We start from the raw sequence: 21,008 nt of genomic DNA, 5'->3' as shown, positions 1-21,008 counted from the left end.
CCCAGCGATGGCCAGAAGAGCGGAGGCCGCGTCCGGCCGCGCCGCACGGTCGCAACAACGAGAGCTGAATCCATGAGAGCAACAGCAAAACAACCATCACCTCCAACATAACCGAGACTCCGAGAGAGGCGCTCTGTCGTCCCCGCTCGTCGAGGATGCATTTGTTGTCTGAAGGATAGAGAAGTGCCTGCGGCATCAGGTACAACCATGAAATGCGCGTACAATGCACGCCAAAGGCCGGATGGCCACGCGAGCAGATACGAGCCCTGGAGCAAGAGTAGTCCACTGCGAGCCCGCGTATCGAATCTTCGCAAGACGTCCGAGACGAAATCATTACAAAATCCCAAGAAATCCGTCGCTGTATCGATCGGTGGCCGCGATGATGTTTATCTCGGAAAGAGCTGGACATTGAATGGGAATGATAACATAGCCATGAGGTCTGAGTATGGTCTTGATGTCTCATTTCATCGACACTCAAATCTCATTCCGTGCGAAACAGAAAGATGCCCAAGGGCCATCGGAAGGGCATGAAACGCTGCCGCCTTTGTGGGCGCGCTCATAATCAGAACAGATACAAGTGCGTCTTCTCAGATCGTCGAACATCACATGAATGCGAGCAGGATCTCATCGAAATCCAGAAGCAGGAGACGGCCAGCCGGTTCTTAGAGACGTACAACAGGTAGTCGTCCTTGGCACTGAGGTACGTGCTCTCTCTCTCGAGCGGTGTGACTCTCATGCTGACATGAAAGATCCAGAAGATGATCCTGAATCAGCGCAAACCTGACTGAGCGAGGATCGAAGAACTCAAGCACGCAAGAACTGGAGCATTCAAGGACCCAGGGACAGTAATTCCAGGGCCTTCGTCAGAACGTGGCCTGTACGCCCAAGAGCCTCCAAAAGAATCTATCTGGCCATTGCCTAGTGCATCATCAAGGATCGTTGGACGCATGCGCAACGTGCGAAGCAGCTGAAAGATTTGCCTCGTCTACATTGTGTCTCTGCGAAGCATGCACATGCTCCTCTGGGCGTGCTGCCCGGTTGAGATGCGACTCATTCGCTAGGTCTGCGCAGTTGAAGGGGCCGAAGCAGCAGAGCAGGACCCATATGCATCTACGGGCTGGGCTGCTGGGACGACCGTGGACCTCGTACAACATCCCTCCGAGGAGCAAGTGGGGTGCTTGGAGACCGCTCGGTCGCAATTTGGCTTGCGTCAGCCCGGCCTTGGGCCTTGGGCCTTGGACGCGGTCACGCCACACACCTCGCGAGCAACGCCAAGACACGCCGAATTCACGCGCAACAACACCACAGCGCAGAGGAGGAGGCTCGAGGCAGCAGACCGACCTGAGACACTCGTCGGCGTGCATTCTAGGAAGAGCGGTGCAGCGGATGGGTCGGCTGGGCGGGCAACCGCAGATTTGTGCGCTTTCCTGATTGGCGGCTTGTCCCTTCTGGTACATGGATCGCTTTGCCAAGGCGACAGTCAGAACGATTCTGCTCAACGAACATTCACTTGAGAGGGTCGAATACATACGCGGAGTATCGAAAGCGCTGTCACAGGCTCCTCATTCCATTTTCTCGCCGTTTCACTTCGCGGGGCCGTCGCTTTCATTGCATTCCGCCACATCGTTCACGCTCGAGCTTGAGTGACGCTTTAGCGCACGGACGCTCGACGATTTAGAACGCTGCTTCTCGTCCTCAATCCTCTCTCTCCAGTCCACCAACATCACCATCAACAACACCACCACCCCACCGCCACCGCATCACTTGCATGCGCTGCAGCTACCCACACTATCGCTCCATCCCATTCGCGAGTACTACCTGCACCCTTGCTCGGCCCTACGCGTCACGATAACAAGCACTGTCGCGTCGCAAATCTCTGCTCGCGCGACACACCCAGGCGTCGACTCGAGACAGGCAGCGAGATGGCGGACGAGACGGCCATGACTGCGCCCGTGGACGCGCCAGCGGTAAGTATCGTCGCTACATTGCCTGTGTCTAGGTCGCCGTTGCTGAGACCAGCCCAGCCCGCCGTCGCCAGTGAGCCCGAGAAGCCGACCGAGACGCCCAATACGAACGGCGAGACTGTTACGATCGGCGAGAAGGAGGAGGATAGCGAAGCCGCAGCAGAGCATGCCAAAGTAGAAGAGCCCGCCGTCCATGGCGAGAAGACGGAGCAGCCCGAGGCTTCGTCCTCTGAGCCGGCGGCTGATTCTACGCCCGCAACGAGCGGCAAGGACAAGAAGCGAAAGTCCACAGGCGGCGTGCCAGAGCACAAGAACAAGAAATTGAACAAGAAGAAGTCGATGCCGTCGCTGCATCTCGACTGCAAGCCTGGCGAGTTCTACTGGGCACGTCTCAAGGGATATCCGCCGTGGCCCGCGATCATCTGTGATGAGGAGATGCTTCCTGAGTCTCTGCTCGCCACTCGCCCTGTGAGTACGTCTCGGCCAGATGGTACTCTGCGAGATGATTTCAAGGAAGGAGGCAAGAACGCCAAGGAACGTACCTTCCCTATCATGTTTTTGGCTACGAACGAGTTGTAAGTGAAGTCGTGATCATTCTGAGTATGTGCTCGTACTAATCCTGTCGCGCGCAGCCAATGGATGGTCAACACGGCATTGACGCCTCTCGAACCCGAGGAGTGCCTCAAGCTTCCTACGACGAAGATGACCAAGGCGCTCCAAGAGGCATACCAGATCGCGTCTGAGGGCCATGACATCAACTACTTCAAGGGAATTCTCAAGCTTTGGCAAGAAGAACAGGAAGCCTTCCGAATTGAGAGCGAGCGCCTCGCCGAAGAAGCAGAACGTAAAGCTGCCGAGAAAGCTGCCAAAGCAGAAGAGGATGCTGCGCTCGCAGAAGAAGGCGAGAAGAAGGCGAAGAAGAAAGCACCTCGCAAGAGCAAGGCTGCAGACGAAGATGTCGACATGGTAGACGCAGATGCACCGAAGTCTACAAAGAAGCGCAAGAAGGAGACGGAGAGTGATGCTGATGCGCCCAAGGTGAGCATGACAAGTGAAGCAGCAATAGATCGCCGCGCTAATGACTTGCAGCCAAAGAAGACGCCAAAGGTCATGAAGCTGAACGCACCAAAGACGCCAAACAGCACAGAAGCGGCCTCGGCCAAGAAGTCGACGTCCAAGCCGAAGAAGAAGGTTGTCTCGGCACCCAAGGCTGAAGATGATGACGAGAAGCCTCAGATGACCGAGGCAGAGAGACTTGCCCAACGGGAAAAGGCTGTTCTCTACCTCCGTCACCGCCTGCAGAAAGGATTTCTCTCCCGCGACCAGGCGCCAAAGGAGGACGAAATGGCTGCCATGGCAGACTTCTTCGCTCAGCTTGAGTCATACGAGACACTGGAGCCGTCTATCATCCGACAGACAAAGATTCACAAGGTGCTCAAGGCTATTGTCAAGCTGGCCAGCGTGCCCAAGGACGACGAGTATGGCTTCAAGAAACGCAGCACTATGCTACTTGATGTCTGGAACAAGCGCATGGAGGCTGATGGAGGCGATGCTCCTCCCCCAGCTGCTGTCGAGAAGGAGAAGCCTGCTCCTGCTGCTGAGGAAAAGGCTCCGCATACTAATGGTAGCAAGGAGGCTGAGCCAGAGAAGGAGGCACAGAAGGAAGTCCTCGACGAAGCAAAGAAGGATGCCGAAGAAGGGGCAGCCAAGCCTGTGGAGAACCAGGAGATCGAGATGAAGGATGCCGAGGCATCTGAGAAGCCCGCTGAGACTGCAGAGGAGAAGAAAGCAGAGGTGGCCGCGGCGATCATCCAGCAGAATGTTGAGGCTCCCAAGACTGATGCACCGCAAGCTTCAGCAGAGAATGGCGCTGATGAGGCCGGGGACGTTGGCATGCAAACTGCTCCAGCGTAGCCAGCTGCGACTTGAGGAAACGAGCAACGGGCCGTGGAGAATGATTGACGCGCCATGATTTTGTCATGAGCGATGAGGCTATGCCGACCTGTAGACGCAGATACTGGTGGTGGTGAGAATCGGTCTGAGGCGGGACCGGCTTCTTTTGTTTGCTTGGATTTTTGGGCGGCGTAAAACGGAGCGCCGGAGCATGAGATCTAGCTTGCAGAGGTGCATTGAGGCACAAATTCGCTCGTGAAGAAAAGCTGCGCAGAAACAGCAAGACGCGATGAGATCACTATTGGGAGAAGCGTTTGGGTATATACCTATTCGGTAGCGGAATGAGAGATGGGGCATTGTTTGCAGCAATTATTCTTGCCAAGTCTGCCTTTGCGAATTCTTGTGACACCTAGGAAGGCACTTCGCCTAGATTCAACGCTCATCGATATCCGTCCAGAGTGAATGGGGATGAAGCCTCCAGACCCTGACCAGGTTCGGGCTCGCCTGTCAGGCCGGGAGGGACTTGCGCGAGGGACCTGCACTCGCGCCATCGAAGACAGCGATCACTCTATCGCAGCTATCAAGCATTCCTCATCATTTGTAGGTATCTGGCGCGGACACCTCTCTTTTCATCACTAGCATCTGCCGAGCCTCAGGTACACGGGTTGGCGAGCGCCATTGACTTCACAGCATCCTACAAGCGATCCTAAGCACACATCTCTCCTGGAGACTGCACTAAAAATGGGCGGCGGACCGGCAAAAGACACACTCCTCGCAGTTCTCCCCTTCTCCAAACCTACCTCCATCCTCCAAAACCTCAAACACCAATTCCCAGACCTAGACGTCATCTACTTCCAAACCTCCTTCAGCCAAGACGCTCAAGTCCTCGCCAAAGAGGTCCCCAAACACCTCTGGCACGATGCCACAATCCTCGTCACCCTCCGGACATTCCCCGAACCCTCGGAAGCCCCGAATCTCCAACTCATCCATCTCGTCTCCGCCGGAAGCAATCAAATCCAAAATTCGAAAATCTATACAGATACCGATATCACGATCACGACTTCTTCCGGTATCCATGGCCCGCAAATCGCGGAATGGGTGATTATGACGGGTCTTGTGAGCAGTCATGGGTATAATGAACTTTATGAATTACAGAAGAAACATCAGTGGGGGAAGTCGAAGAATGATGGACAGTACAATAGGGTGAGAGATTGGGTGGGTCGAAGGATTGGGATTTTGGGGTATGGGAGTATTGGGAGACAGGTTGGAAGGGTTGCGAATGCGTTGGGTATGGAGGTTTTGGCTTATACCGCTACGCCGAAGGATTCGGATGCGAAGAAGAGGGATGTTGGGTTTGTTGTGCCTGGGACCGGGGATGTGGAGGGGAAGATTCCAGTACAGTGGTTTTCTGGGTTGGAGAAGGAAAGTCTGCATGAGTTTTTGAGGCAGGAGATTGATTGGTTGCTTGTTTCTGTGCCTTTGACGGAACAGACGAGGGGGTTTCTTGGGAAGGAGGAGTTTGAGGTGCTGAGTGAGAAGGGGAGGAGACCGGCTTTTGTTACGAATATTGCGAGAGGTCCGATATTGAACCAGGGTGAGTTGATTGAGGCGTTGAAGGATGGGACGTTGGCTGGGGCGGCGCTTGATGTTACGGATCCTGAGCCTTTGCCGAGCGATAGTGAGCTTTGGGATTTGGAGAATGTGATTGTTACGCCGCACGTTAGTGGGAATGGGGTTGCGTATATAGAGAGGACGTTTAAGGTGTTGGAGATCAATTTGGGGCATAGAGAGAAGGGGGAACGGTTGATTAATGTTGTGAGGAGGGAACGAGGATACTAATTACATGTATCAGATGGCGATGTTGGCCTTATGTACATAACGACATCCTTCCACACATCTGTCCTATCTATCTATTGCGGCTCCTCATCCTTGAACTTCTCCATCAAAGCTTGAACATCAAACCCACAAACCTCCGCCTTCGCCACAATCCCCTTCGCCTTCCCCACAACCGGCACATCAATCATCTTCCCATCCAAAGTCCACGCCCCTCGCCCCTGAGCATCAGCTTTCCGATCACAAAGCACAACCCTAACCGCCCACTCCGTCTCCTTCTCACTCGGACTATAAACCTCCTGCACAACCCCCACCTGATCCGGATGAATACACTGTTTCCCATTAAACCCAAACCTCTTCCCATTCTCACACTCCTCCCTCAACTGCCTCCTCCCTTCCTCCCCCCGAAACGTCGTCGACACGAGATCCAACGCCGAAGGCAAACTATGCGCCCTCGCCGCCGTCACGATCGCCGAGCGCGCATACATGAATTCATGCAAACTCGGCGTGCGCGTGAGCGAGAGGTCCATGGCGAAATCTTCGGCCGCGAAGGTGAGCCCGGAGAGGAATGGGGAAGCTTTACAAATCGTATCGAGATCCATCACACTCCTCGCACTTTCCACCAACGCGATTATTTTGATTGGATTTTGGGATTCGGGGCCGTGGCGTGAGGGGAGGATTTGTTTCAGGACGTCTGTGACGAAGTGCAGATCTTTGGGGGCATCGACTTTGGGGACGACGATGCAGTCGAGATTTTTTCCCGGCAGGATTGCGGTCAGGTCGTCGAGGGCGTAGCCGGAGTCTACGGCGTTGATGCGCACGGCTTGTTCCCGGATTCCTGGGGCTCGGGCGCGGTTGAGGATTTCTAGGATGTTGGTGCGGCTGGAGGGTTTTTGGCTGGGTGTTACCGAGTCTTCTAGGTCGTAGCAGATTGAGTCTATTGCTGGGATGGAGCGGGATTTTTCGAGGAAGCGCGTGGAGGAGCCGGGGACTGGCGATGTGGGTTAGTAGAGTCTTGATTGGTTTTTTGTTCTCGTAGTTTTGGGGTTTTTTTTTTTTGTTTTCTGCTTTCATTGATATGGATGGAGACATATACATACCATATAGCTGTGCTCGCCGGATGGCTTGCTTCGCTGCTGCCGACGCTGCCATGCTTGTTGATATTGTTTTTCACTTCGCTCCAATTGATATCGTGGGTTCTCTCGAGATTGAGAAATTGGGATTGTAGTGTCTTCTTAGATCAGTGCAAGTAAGAGTTGATGTTGTTCACTCCGTCATCGCCCCGGGAATAAGCTTCTCCACCAGCCGCGGATATGGGGAAGGGGAAGGCTGGGGTCGCCAAGACTTTCAGGAGTTCCTTCCGTAACGTGCCTCCAACAAGTTCCTCCACTCTCGAGCAATAAGATTGTTTTTATTTCAATGGCTAATTATATAGCGATCAGTTACCAACCGCCAACCTTTCATCAACCATCACAGAGGAGTTACCCGCGAGTTCCTCCACTCTCCCTCAGGTGATTACTCACTCACTCGCATGCCTTCTATGTCCATAACGATCTATACTTCCCGGGCGGAAAACTATTGGTTGCTACTACGATGCCTCTCGATGAGTTCTCGACCGCGAGGCTTGCGGCTCCCATGGCGTACCATCAATGTGCTTCTCCCATTGGATAGAACAGCATTCGCAAAGCTCGGAGGCTCTTCCTCAGGGTATAATAATATGGCCGGAACTCTGAAAGAGGTTGTAGAAATCCAGGGTCTATGGTCAGGGTCTGCTATACCACCTGCCAATCAATACTACCTTTCAAGTTTCCTTTCCATACTGCACGTGGATATTAGCCCCGATCGATATGGCGCAAGGTACTGAAACGGCTATTATCACATACCGAGATCACGCTATACCCCCTGGCCATACCACACCGCTGGATCCACGTGTTTGTTTTGCTCCTGCCTACGGATACAGCACATACACCTGCCTACGGAATACCGCATACGTCTAGCAAGCAAGGGTCTGCGTGGAGACAGCCCCAAGGTAGCTTCACGTGGCTCCGAAAAGGCCCAATATGGCTGCATGCAGCAAGAAAGAGCGAGCACAATCACGACATGAGCTTACGGCCGAACAATCACGTCTGGAGTCACTGCAACTCCACGGCGAGGAGGTTTGCGCTGCTGTATCATGTTATGTGTCACATAACATACTCTTTGAGGCTTTAGCACCGAAGCACGAGCAGGATTATAGGCCTGCACATCTCAAGCACGCCTCGACGGGATGCTGATGACATATAGATCATGTCACATAAAATACTCTCTGAGGCTTTAACACTGATTAGTAAAGCACGAGCAGGATTATAGGCCTGCACATCTCAAGCTCGCCTCGACGTAATGCTGACATATAGATCTAGGAACTAGGAAACCACATACGATGGTTTCGGAAAGCAAGCAGTGCCGACGAACAGCATGTCTCAGTCCACAAATCGGCCTCGAAGAAGTTGTTACCGGGTGTTCCGAAGCGTGCCTCCTCTTGGTAAGTATAAGCCAAAAGTATCGCATCTACACCCTCCTTCAAGAACCGAATGCTAGCGTCCGCCGCCCGAGTGGTAGATTGTAACTCATCAATACAGGCATAATCTGCTTCCCCTATTGGATGCTATCAGATGAAACAGCAGTCCCAAGGCTCGGAAGCTCTTCTACTGCGTGTCTCGGAGGCTCGATAGCACCGAAACCTAGAAAGAGGGCGTATAATACAGTGTAGTAGCTGCGTTTGCGCAGTATCTACGATATACACTACACGGGTTGGTAGGCGGGATTAGCGGCCGCGTGGAAGGTAAGTAAAGGTATAAGAGTTCTACCTGCCTCCGGAAGAGCGGTTATGCAGGCCGTATATAGACATGCACTGTCCTTTTCTGGATGCAATGCACGCAGGTGCGCGACGAGAGGAAATCTAGGCTACCCGTATATGACATAGTATTATGCAATGTGCTAGTGAGTCGCTATGCAAGCAATCTAAGAATTAGCGGATCGCGATCTGTTTTTACCAGGGACATACTGTCTATCCACGCAAGCTGGGCGGTGCGGTGTTGCAAACTTCAGGCCCCTAGCAGTGATGTCCAAACCTTAGCAATTGCCAAAACAGCAATTGCTACAGGGACAGAGTAATTTCCAAAAGTAATTGCTGTGGTAACAGCAATTACTATTACTACGAGATTTGAGAAATGGCAATATAGATAAGAATTACTAAATAGTAATTACTATATTATTATTATATTGCTAATTTTTATTAATAGAAAAATTCTATTAGGATAAGAGATTCTTAGTAGCTTTTTATAGATAATAGTATAGTGCTATTATATATGTTTTTTTAAAGATTATATAATATATCTATAAAAATAAAGTATAGTACTATTTTTTTAAAGTAGCTACGTCCGTATAGAACGCTAACTAGCGGCCCGTTAATTACTAAACTAATTCTAGCTAATATTTAGTTAGGTACCCCTTATCCCGAATAACGGCTTTATAGCGCTTACGTATAGAATCTATTATATTTTTAAGTACGTAGTCCGGTAGCTCCTACTATAACTACTCTATCTCCCGATCTAGCTTCGCGACCGTTTCTATCTAGTATATACGCCGAACTTGAAGCCTATTTTTAATCTACGCCTAAATATACTCGATCGGATTCAAATCCGGCGAATTAGAAGGCAGCGCTAAGAACTAGCTAATCCCCTACGGTACACACTCGCTAGGGCTAAAGAGGCTATACGTAATTAGCATACAACTAGGCCGAGTAAAGCTAGGGTCTTAATGCCTTAGGCAGGGCTTAGCGCTTAGCGTTAGGCCAACTCTCCTACCTTCCTCCCTCTCCTCCGAGATCTCTATCGAACACTATACTGATTTACTACTACCCTATCTACCTACTAATATAACCCTTCTTATATAGTATTCGATCTACCCTTTAAGGGCAGTAGCTAGATAGTCCTTATTTCAAGCTTTTAGCGGTATAGCTACGAAAACTATCGATTTAACTATATTACGCCTAAAGAACGGGACCTATACGTACTATTCTATCGAAACAACCGTACTAATTATTAAGCAAGGCCTCCTATACGGCCTATTATACTAAGTTAAGCATACTAGGCCGATATCTACTAATTCCGCTATATCCGTATCTTAGGGGCTAATAATATATTATTAGTGCCGCCCCTTATAATAGCCGGTTTATTACGAAACAACAATCGCGGCGCTGCTAGCAGCGCTAGCAATAACAATACTAGTAGTATAGTGCCTACCGAAGTACCTACTAAAGTGCCTACTAAAGTACCTACTAAAGAACCTACTACTAGGCCTGCCGAAGAACCTATAGTTCTAGGCGACGACCTAGAGTTGCCTATTAACGATATACTTAACAATATTGTTAATCGACGATATAGCTAGCTAGCCTTTAGCCCCTAGCTAGTAGCGAGACTTTAAGAAGCTACTTAAAACAGGCTTACTGCCCTACGTTAAGAACAATAGCTAAAGGATAATCTCCTCGAGATTCGCCGCCTATAGGAAGCCCTAATAACTAACACTAAGCCGACAGTAGGGCCTTCCTTACTATTAGTCCTAGTCTAGAAGAAGGATACTAAACTTAAGGACTATACTGTATTTAACGGCTCTAGTCGAAAGCAATATAACGACTACATCCGTAACTACGAGCTTAATTAGCGAAACGCGCTAAGGGCCCTTCTAGACGACTACTCGTTAGTCGTCTATGCTATGCAATATATTAATAGAGACCTAAAGCGCACCTAGGATAACCATTTCGACTCCCTTACTAATCAGACCGCTATTTAGTAGCAGACCTACAAAACTATTATACTAGACACCCTTAGGAACCCTATACTAAGGCAATAACACGCTTAGGACTAGTACCTTCGGGCTAAACAAAAGACTAATTAATCGGCTCGTTTATTTAAGGCCTATTTAAAGACCCTCGAGGACGATCTCCCGGCTAAGACTAATTCTATACAGATCTCTAAGATACGCCTAAAACTTAGGTAGGAGCTTATCCTTAAATTGGACCGCCGCCGTGTGTTCGAATAGGCTAACCTAATACGCATTTAATTTATAGTCGAGGTAGAAATAGCTAAACGAGCTATCTAGCTCTAGCAACGACTAGAATTAAGGATCCGACCCGCTAGCAACCGTAGCAACCGTAGCCGCGGAGGAAATTAAAGTTCCTACTAAGACAACAATGCTAACAATAGGAATAGTAACAACGACCGTAGAAGAAGCCGTAGCCGGCGGCTATATAGAGGAGGCCGTAATAAAGGCCGTAGAAGGGGCTCGTATCCCTATAGTACTAATCGCTTAGCTAACAATAGCGGCAATAGCTATAGCAATCCCCTAACCGGACTAAAGTGCTTTAATTGTAATAGCACTAGCTATCTACTAGGCTAATGCGACAAACCTAAGGACTAGGCCCGAATCGACCGTACTACTACTAAGCACCGAAAGCACCTTTTAGTAGCTAACGCTACCCCTATAGGCTAACCTTCGAAAAAAGAGTAAGCGCTGCACTAACTGTTAGCCTTGTGCGGCGTAAGACTATCGACATTGTGCTAGCTATTATACGTACCTGTCTCGTATCGGACACGTATAGGACTAACTATAAGACTAAGGTTATACTAGATCTAGGAAATTCAGTTAGTACCCTTATTAGCTATCGCCTAGCTAAGCAATTAGACCTTCGACAACTGCCTAGGACTAACCTGCTAACCCTTGCTTAGTTTAATAACGCTCGGCACTTAACCTACGGAGCCTACTATATCTATATAGCCCTAAGAGACGACCTCGGCAATAAGCGCCTACTAAACTTTACTGCCTACGCAGTAGATATAGATAGCCTCCTATCTAATATTGTTATTAGCAACCCTGTTCTTAAGTACTATGCTATAGTTATAGACTTAGGCAGTCAATAGTAGCGATTTAGGATCGCTAGGAAAGAGGACATTAAATATATTAATATTAGCGAGTGCCCTAATAATATTAGGGTCCTATTTATTAGCAACCTAACCCTAGCTAATCCGACGGCCGACCTACTCGGTAGTAATAACGATAAACCTGTGCCCCCTAATAGCATAGATCCTAAACAACTTAAGCGTATACTAGAACCTATTCGAGAGACCTATATTAATGTGTTTAAACACTACTTGGCATCGATATTGCCTATGTTCAAAGAGACGGATTATAAGATTAATATTATAGAGGGCAAGGAGGTTCCTTTTAGCCCCCTCTACAACCTTAGTAAACGAGAGCTTACTATATTGCGTAAGTACCTAGAGGAAAACCTAGCTAATAGTCGAATTCGGTATAGTAATAGCCCTGCTAGTGCACCTATCCTGTTCGTACTAAAGAAAGATAGTAGCCTACGTCTATATGTCGACTATCGTAGGCTTAATACTGTTACTATTAAAGACCGCTGTCTACTTCCTCTTATTAATAAGACCCTCGATCGCCTTTTAGGTACCTACTACTATACTATACTAGACATTAAGGATGCGTACTATCGTATCTATATTCGTAAGGGCGACGAATGGAAAACAGCCTTCTATACTCGCTATAGCTATTTCGAATACTTAGTTATACTATTCGGCTTAGCTAATACCCCTATAATATTCTAGTCCTATATCAATCGGGCCCTATTAGGCCTATTAGACTACCTCTGTATAGTTTACCTAGACGATATCCTAGTTTATACCTATTTACCTAATATCGTAGAGCACTAGGCCGTAGTACGTAAGGTGCTCGACCGCCTACGGGCTTATAGCCTATATTACAAGCCTTCTAAATGCACCTTTGCTACTAAAGAGGTATCCTTCCTTAGCTTCCTCGTATTAACCGAGGGTGTTAAGGCTAATCCTAATCGGATTAAGACTATTACTAAGTAGCTAACCCCTACTAGTATTAAAGAGCTTTAATTATTCCTCGGCTTCGCTAATTTCTATCGTCGCTTTATTAAGGGCTATTTACGGCATATAATGCCCCTAACTGAGCTTACTAAAACCAAGGCCAACCTAACTAGAGAGTTTAAATAGACTAACAGAGCACAAGCCGCTTTTAACGGTTTAAAGAAGCGATTCACTAAAGTCCCTTTATTATACTATTTTATACTAAGCAAGCAGATCCGAATTAAGACTGACGCTTTACAGTTCGCTATATTAGCTATAATGTCTTAGTAGTTAGACAGTAACTACTACTAGCACCTAATTGCCTTCTTCTCGAGAAAGATAATTAATGCTAAGCGTCGCTACGAGACCTACGAGCATAAGCTCTTAGCTATTATCGAGGCCTTTAAGTATTAGAGGCATTACCTCGATAGGGCCTAACATACGATATAGGTCTATATAGACTATAACAACCTCCGTAGCATTACTAAGGTTACTAGAGTTATAGGTCGATAGGCTAGATAGGCCGTCTACCTCGCTAGGTTTGATTTTAATATATTACATCGGCTAGGCATAAGTAACCCTACTAATAGCCTATCGAGGCGACCTAATTACGATAGCGGGACTTAGTAATCTATTAATTTATTGTTTCTAACCCTATAGCATAAGATTGCTATAGCCCGTATTGTTAATAAGCAAGCGTAGAATAAGCGGCTTACCGGACTCTGCGACGGCTTAAAGCATATTAATGCTCTTGCTATATTAATAGTGCGTATTAAGGACACAGATAGGAGAAGTTATAATAACTCCCTAGTCGACATCGCTATATACAGTAATAGCGATAGCACTACTGCAGTTAATCCGGCTACTAGTACTATTAGATATATATAATGTATACCTCGTTTAATAGCGAGGGTGCTATTAAATAACCTTGCAAATAGGGATAGTCAATCGTTTATAGATAAGCTATTATATACTTAGCAGAGGGACGCCTTTGCTACTAAATGTATAGACAAGCTTATAAGTAGGCGAAAGACTCGATCTAGTAAGAGTAACAATTAGTCGATCGATAACAAAGGTTATTTGAAGTTTAAGGGCAGATACTATATCCCCGCTAAACATTCGATCTAATAAGAACTTCTTAAGCGATACTATAATAGTAAGCTTACCGGTTACTATAGTATAGAGAGGTCGCACGAGCTACTATCGCGTACATACTACTAGCCAAATAGTAAGCGGGATATAAAGGACTACGTAAACACGTATGCCGTATGCTAACGAGTTAAAGCGCCGAAGCACTTACTATTCGGCGAGTTGTCTTTACTCCCTATTCTAAAGAAGCTATTTGTAGAGCTTATAATAGACTTTATTATAGGACTTCCGCCTACTAGGCGTAAGGGGGAAGTGTATAATGCTATCCTTATTATAGTAGATCGATTTACTAAGGGCGCTCGATATATCCTAGCGCGCAAGGATTAGACTGCTATTAATATAGCAGAGGCGCTATAGACTAATATCTTCTATACCTATTAAGGAACCCCTAAGGGGATAGTCTCCGATAGGGGCTCGACATTTATATCGCACTATTAGAGCGAAATATACCTATAGCTAAGACTGAAGCATCGGCTATTAACAGCCTTCTATCTACAGACTAACGGTCAAACAGAGAGGCAGAATGCTACCCTATAGCAGTATCTACGCAGTTACATTAATAAGAACCCCGAGGACTAGGTTAACCTCCTATAACTAGCTAAATTCGTGTACAATAACAGTGTCCACTTATCTACTAAGGTCTCCCCTTATTTTGCTGTAATAGGCTAGAACGCTACCTTACTACAAGATCTATTTACCTCGCTCGAGGCCGAGCGCAAGGAAAGGGAAGCGCGTTAAGTACCCGAAACACTAGCGGCTATTAAGAGGGTTTAAAAGATGCGAGAAATTTACGCTAAGATAGCTAACAAACTAGTAAAGGCCTAGGCCTATTAGAAGGCCTACTATAATAAACACTACCTTCTAATAACCTTCAAGCAAGGCGACCTAGTTATGCTTAGTACGAAGAACCTCCGTATCCGCAAACTTGAACACCCCTCGCCTAATAGCAAAACAAGGCCTAAACTCGCACTAAGGTATATTAGCCCTTTCCGTATCCGAGAACCTAGGGGCACCTAGGCCTATTAGTTATAGCTTCTACCTTATTATACTATCTATAACACCTTCTACGTATCCCTCCTTAAGCCGTACTATCTACGTAAAGGGGATAAAGCACCTGCTAAATCCGAGGACATACTAGCTAATAGCGAAGAGCTATAGTCTGTAGAACGTATCCTATAGCACCGGACTAGGAACGGTAAGAAGGAGTACCTATTAAGATAGCAAGGCTATTTACCTAAATAGGACTCGTAGGAAGCTAAAGGTTCCTTTAAAGACATAACTAAGTTATTAGACGAATATTGGACTAGCGTAAAGAACAAGAAGAAGGCTAAGAGCTTGTAATGCCGCTAATGTTACTAAAAGAGACCTAGGAACAATACTACCCCCGGGGTACTATTAGCTAACTAATTAGAGGCCGGCAAACTAGGACAATAAGACTATACTACTATAGTAAACGCGTACCGAGTGTTAACGAGCGCGCTATAACGCGTTAACTATCCGCTGCTCTTTTAGGAAACTACCTCTCTACTAACGCGCCCTATAAGGCCCTTCTCCTAGTATTTAGGTCCCCCTCTTATTCCCTTATTCTATCGAGGCCTCGAGGCCTAGGCAATCGGCGAGGACGGCGCGGCTATATTAGTAATAGTATTGCGGAGTGTATTGCTATTAAGAAAGGACGGACATAGCTATATTAGTAACGGTATTGCAGAGTGTATTGTTAGTCGAAGAAGGAAATCGAAAGCAAGGTAAAGTTAGCGCTAAAACGACTAGCGCCGTTATTGTTAATATTACCTAGTAAAGGACGGAAACCAAAACCACTACTACTACTAGCAGTAATAGTATAGGCTACCGAGGGTAACATAACCTATAGCAATATAGGCAGCTATATTTAGTATAATAGGATAACAAGACGGTTGCTTAGGCTAATAACTAGAGCCCTACAACATAGGCATTGTAGAAGTATAACGTAAACAATGTGCTATACGAGGTTAGTACTCTATCTACAATATAGAAGGAGGCCTCTTATATAGGCTTAAAACTTAGCCTAGGTATATAGAGCCGGTTACTAGCTAATATCCCTTTCTTTCTTCGTATCTAACTAGACACGCTTTATATTGTGCGCTTAAAACAAACAGTTATATAGTAACCTTAGGCATCTTAGCTAAGGCTATCTTTCAGAGACTCCGTAATAATACCCCCGGGGTAGCATTGTTCCTAGATTCTATTAATATGCAAAAACAACTTCTTAAGTATCTAATCTACTACGCTAACTTACTACTGCTTTAATGCACCGTAATCCTTACTAGTAATAACCTTATTAGCTAGTCGACTGTCCTAAACTCCTCCGCAGGTATTAAAGCTGTTAGTACTAAAGTACTCTGCCTCGAAGCGAGCTTTATTAACGAGGAGATTAGTAGCCTTGTCCTATATAGCCTTCTCCTATTCGCGTAGATAGTCCTTAAGCTCCTCTTTACTAAACTAGAGGATTTGTTTAACTTCGTTCTAAACAACGTAACTTAACTAAGGAATTCTACCGACTAGGGCATCGGAAATACAACTAAGGCCTTCGACTAAGATAGCGGTAGGGAAGGCGAACGGTACGAAGGTATTAGAACCTAGAAGGGCGGTTAGATTGCGGTACGCCTTAGCAACCTTAGCGACGGTTAAGTTGTCGTAGCCCTTAATCTTAGTACCGTCGATAATACGAGAGTAGCCTAGGTCGATTAATATGCGGTCGCTCTCGGGCTTTAGATCGCTATACGGAAGGTATAGTATCTAAATAGAGACTTCGCATTCCTTTAGAGGGTTAAGGATCTACTAAGCTGCCTCGCCTTCGTTAGGCTAACTATCGAATATATAGCCGAGGTCGTCGTTAGTAAGGTGCTTATTAGTAAGCTTACTAATCTTGTTTAGTAGAACTAGGCTACGGGCATTAAGCTTCTCAACCTAGTTCTCGAAGACCTCTAGTTCGTACATACCCTCGATAATAGTTAAATAGGCGGTCTTATCTTTAGATATAAGAGAAACCTTAATGCGCAGATAGCTAGCACCCTTACTAGCTACGAGTTTAACTATATCTTGTCCGAGACGAGAAGTCTCCTTAGTAGGGCAGTTCTTATAACCGCTATTACCTACCTTAAAGTACTTAGCAGGCTTAGAGACGGAGATAAGCTCGTATACGTAATTAGGTCGAAGGGCAACGGCTAAGAGCTACAAGGCGGGATACTAACGGACGATTTAGTTGCTTACTCTATAGGTCTAAAGGGCATTGCGGCCTTCCTACTTAGACTTAGGCAGTTTACGCATATACTAAAAGAATATACGAAACTCCTCCTATATTAGGTCGACGATAAGAGGAAGGTACGCTCTACGAGGCGACTATATCTAACCGAAGACTCGAGGGAAGATAGCATTACTAGTCTAACGAAAGCGGTCGAAGGAAGTGCCTTAGCCGAGAATGCTAGCAACTAACTTATACCGACGCTTAGTTAGCGTAAGATCGCGAGTAACAGTGCTAGTAGGGTTGAATGCGTAGAGTCCTAGGGAGGTCGGGGCGGTAGTAGGGCGTCTAGGAAACTAGTTAGTATAACTAGTCTTAAGGGCAGTAAAGGTATCCTAATTAGCAACCTCGCGACTAATCTTTAATAGGCGACCGACGAGGACACTCGTCTTAGTACTAGCGTAAAGACTATAGACCTTAGCGGCCTTCTTAATATAGTTAGTATATATAGTAAACCGCTCCTTACCTGGCTTACTAAGGTCGTCGAGCTATTAATAGATAGATAGAGCGGCAGGAGCTTTGCCTATATCGGCTTTAGGAACTATATCGATATTAGTAATAAGGTGCGCAATAGAGTCGCCCTTATAAGAACTATAGATGTTCTTAGTTAATAGGATAGGCGAGAGGCCTCTATCTCTACACTCGCTAAAGGAGCCTTCGGAGGAGACATCTTCTAGCGGTATATCTAGTATATTAATATCCGAGTTACTATAGTTAGTACTATAGTTAGTACTATAGTCGGTACTAGAAGGAGTGCTATACTTCTTAGTAGCCTTGCGGAGAGCCTAGCGAGTATACAATGCCTTCTTGCGCGCTGCTTCGGCCTTAGCGCGCTCGTCTTAAACTTCTTAAGGGACCTTACGGTTACAGGTCGAGCGACGATCCTTAGCCTATATTTCTATAGCGAGCGCAAGACTAGTAGCTGTATCGGCCTCGGTCTCTAGGCGAAGAGCCTTACGTTTAAGGACATTAACGATAGGAGCCTCTTAACCCTTAATAATAAAGCCTATACTATTAATACGATAGCCCTTCTCTTTTAGTAGATCCTTAGTTGTCTATACGTTAAGATCGACCTAGACAATCGCATCGTAGTACTTCTTCTAGTAGGCTATCGTAAAGTCGTTAAGCGCAAAGGACAAGTTAAGTAACTGCTTGCCTACCTTCTTGCTAGCGGTAGATACGCGATAGATTATAGTACGGGAAAGGTATTCGGCGCCTTAACGACGGACCTTGTACTTATTAACGAACGAAGAGACCTGCTTAGTACGCTCTTATCTACCGTAGGCGAAGTTAATAAAGCTCTTTAGAAGACTGCTTAGTCCTCCCTAATGTTCGAAGGCCTAGTCGAGGGTCTTAAAGCGCAAACGAATCTAGGTACCGGCTATCTCGAGGCTATAGACGATAGGAAAGGCTTATTCGATATCTATATCGTTAAGAACCTCGCGCTTAAAGATACGCTTACTGATAGACTAACGCAAGTTGTTTATACCGTACGCAACTAAGATAGCAGCCTTCTTAATATTCCTATTAATAACGCGTAGTAGGATACGAGCGTTCTAGATCTTCTCTTAAGGGTCTTTAAGGGCGGTAATAATCTAGAAGCAGTGCTCGAGGCTAGTTGTAGTAGCTAAGGCGCTATCGGATAGGGCTTCGATCGGAACTAGGGCGGCTAGGCTTAGGTTAATAGGGGCAGGTAGGTCGTTGCTACTACTAGCGCCTAGCGGATTCGGGGCGCTAGAAGACATAGTCGACCGAAGCGGAAGTAGGTTGTAAACGAGTTTGCAAGTGTGTTCGTTGCTTAACAATAATAATTAAAGGGTTCGGATAGAAGGGGGGTAGTTAGGCGGTAGCGAGTTAGTTAGTAATCGAGTAGAAGAAGGAGCTTAGGAAGCTCGCTTTAAATATAGTGCGAAGGTAACGTAGTCCGTATATTCCGCGCTAGTAAAGCAAACGGATAACGGCTATATATAAAAGTGAAGCTATATACGAGACCTCTTTATTATTAGAGTAGGCTAAAGTTTAATAATCGATCTAGCTAATTGCTAGTAGCGACTACGCGCCTTTGTTAACCTTTAGCTATCGTAGATTCTCGCGTACTCGAAATGTGACTAGTTAGTTCGAGTCCTTAGCAGAAATCTATAGTAGTAAAGCTAGCGGGACTAATAATACCCCCGGGGTAGTATTAGCTTTTCTCTAGAGATACTCGGTAATAAGGAGCAAGCCGCCTAGGCCTAGCGCAGCTAATTCGTCGATACGTTAGCCTATAGTACTACCGTTATAGATATAGTATTACCTTTTATATTAGTAAGTACGTAAAGGTAGTCTGTACGTTTACCTTCTTCCTTCTTCTAAACGCTAAGCTTAATAGCCTAAGGTCCCTATTCTTAGAGGCTATCGGCCTAGGTTGCTATATCTATCTAAGAGCTAGGAAGGGAGAGGGATCCTCCCTTTCTTAGTATCCTACGTAACTAGTACTAATTAGGGCAGGAACATCCTCTAGTAGGGTATCTTGTTATAGGTAACATCTAAGGGTAGTCGCTAGAGTCTAGGAAGCTAGAGGGAAGTAGTCCTAGAGGATAGAGGGTTAGGTTCGGCTATCTTTCTAATGCTACCCCCGGGGTATTATTAGGAAAACACGCCTCGTACAGTTCTATCTAAGGAAAAACAAGAGCAAGGGAATAAAGTTATAGCAATATTAATCGAAAGCAAAGGCAAAGCAAAGGATAACAATAAGATAAACCAAAAGCAATAAACGAGAGCATAAATATTAGTAGGAACAGATAATAGGTAAGGACTAAAGGTATAGGGCGGTACTATATTAACGGCGCGGAGAACGATTAATAAGAGCAAGGAAGTAACGTAGTAGAGGTAGATAGAGGTAAGGAAGAGCAAGCAATTATTTAGTCTCGGGATCTAGCTATAATTCTAGGCGGTCTTCGTCGCTAGACTAGTCGAGCTCCTCCTCGGAGTTAGAGTTAGATAGCTAGAAGTCTAGTTTACTATCGGAATCAATATCGGAAATGCTCTACGCGCAATTAATACGTATATAACCCTCCCTTTATTTATAAGTTATTCCTAATAGCTTACTAAGATATATCTAGGGATGCGTATAGTTATCGGGTAGAATAGGATCTATAATCGCGGTAGGATCCTCCTCTCGATAGGTATCTAAGGTCGGTAGAGGGTCTATAGAGGCATTAACTTCCTCTTCGGTCGAGGGAGGACGGGTAGGCTCTCTTAACTCGACGACCTTCTTTAGGTTAGCCCGGGGGTACGAGTGCTTTAAGGTAGCACTATTAAGTTCCTAAAGTCGGTACGTAGAACTATCGTAAAGGACCTCCTATACTCTATAAGGCCCTTTCTATTTAAAGGCTAGCTTATAGGAGTAACTATATTCTAGCTCCGACCGGTATAGGAGGACTATATCGCTAACCTTTAGAGGCTCCTAGTTAATAGCATTATAGTCGTCGAAATACTGCTTAGCCTCCTTATAAAGGCGACGTTGTCGAGCAAGTCCCTCCTAAGAAGTAGTAGTTATATCCTTAAGAGCCTTAGCGCGTAAGGCAAGGAGGTCTGCCCTAGTACGAATAGACCCCTAATCGTAAACGCTATACGTGCGATAGGACAACTTAATAGGAAGAACAGCGTCCCTCCTAATTATAAGCTCTACTAGCGTAAGCCTAGTCGTATCGATAATAGTAGTTCGATCCGCCTAGAGAAGGGCTAGAACGCGGGTAGAGATAGGAACGGACCTATCCCCTCTATTAGTTATCTTAGATAGGGCATTAATTAAAGACCGATAGCTACGCTTAATAATAGCATTCGACTAGGGATAGTATAGGGAGATGCGAACGTTTTTCGCCCTATACGAAACAAGCAGCGCTTAAACTTCTTTAGCTATATTGTTCGTAGCGTTGTCTAAGATAATCTCGTAAGGTATTCCCTAGCGGCAAAACAGATCTT

The 21,008-nt window shown here is 46.3% G+C and overlaps 4 protein-coding genes across 4 annotated transcripts; 3 read left to right on the top strand and 1 right to left on the bottom strand.

The window, feature by feature from the left end:
- Positions 1–1,922: 1,922 nt before the first annotated feature.
- MYCFIDRAFT_198959 (uncharacterized protein) lies at positions 1,923–3,878 on the top strand (the record flags this gene model as incomplete). Its single annotated transcript, XM_007931715.1, has 3 exons — positions 1,923–1,967; positions 2,025–2,539; positions 2,597–3,878. 3 exons carry the CDS (start codon positions 1,923–1,925, stop codon positions 3,876–3,878), a joined length of 1,842 nt encoding a protein of 613 aa, XP_007929906.1.
- A 720-nt stretch (positions 3,879–4,598) lies between these two features.
- Positions 4,599–5,696, top strand: MYCFIDRAFT_34035 (uncharacterized protein; the record flags this gene model as incomplete). Its single annotated transcript, XM_007931417.1, has 1 exon — positions 4,599–5,696. One exon carries the CDS (start codon positions 4,599–4,601, stop codon positions 5,694–5,696), a length of 1,098 nt encoding a protein of 365 aa, XP_007929608.1.
- Positions 5,697–5,767: 71 nt separating this feature from the next.
- On the bottom strand, positions 5,768–6,946 carry MYCFIDRAFT_57842 (uncharacterized protein; the record flags this gene model as incomplete). The annotated part of the gene is made up of 2 exons (XM_007931569.1): positions 6,791–6,946; positions 5,768–6,681 (listed from the first exon to the last, which is right to left on the bottom strand). The coding sequence occupies exons 1-2, from the start codon at positions 6,840–6,842 to the stop codon at positions 5,768–5,770; spliced, it is 966 nt and encodes a 321-aa protein (XP_007929760.1). The 5' UTR covers positions 6,843–6,946.
- Positions 6,947–8,109: 1,163 nt separating this feature from the next.
- MYCFIDRAFT_177756 (uncharacterized protein) lies at positions 8,110–8,856 on the top strand (the record flags this gene model as incomplete). The annotated part of the gene is made up of 7 exons (XM_007931714.1): positions 8,110–8,129; positions 8,154–8,281; positions 8,309–8,381; positions 8,435–8,504; positions 8,574–8,669; positions 8,726–8,761; positions 8,806–8,856. 7 exons carry the CDS (start codon positions 8,110–8,112, stop codon positions 8,854–8,856), a joined length of 474 nt encoding a protein of 157 aa, XP_007929905.1.
- Between the last annotated feature and the right edge of the window lie 12,152 nt (positions 8,857–21,008).

The sequence above is a fragment of the Pseudocercospora fijiensis genome (genome assembly GCF_000340215.1).
Source record: "Pseudocercospora fijiensis CIRAD86 unplaced genomic scaffold MYCFIscaffold_8, whole genome shotgun sequence".
NCBI lineage: Eukaryota > Fungi > Ascomycota > Dothideomycetes > Mycosphaerellales > Mycosphaerellaceae > Pseudocercospora > Pseudocercospora fijiensis.
Note: the sequence above shows the minus strand (reverse complement) of the source record. Positions and strands in the feature narration are given on the sequence as shown.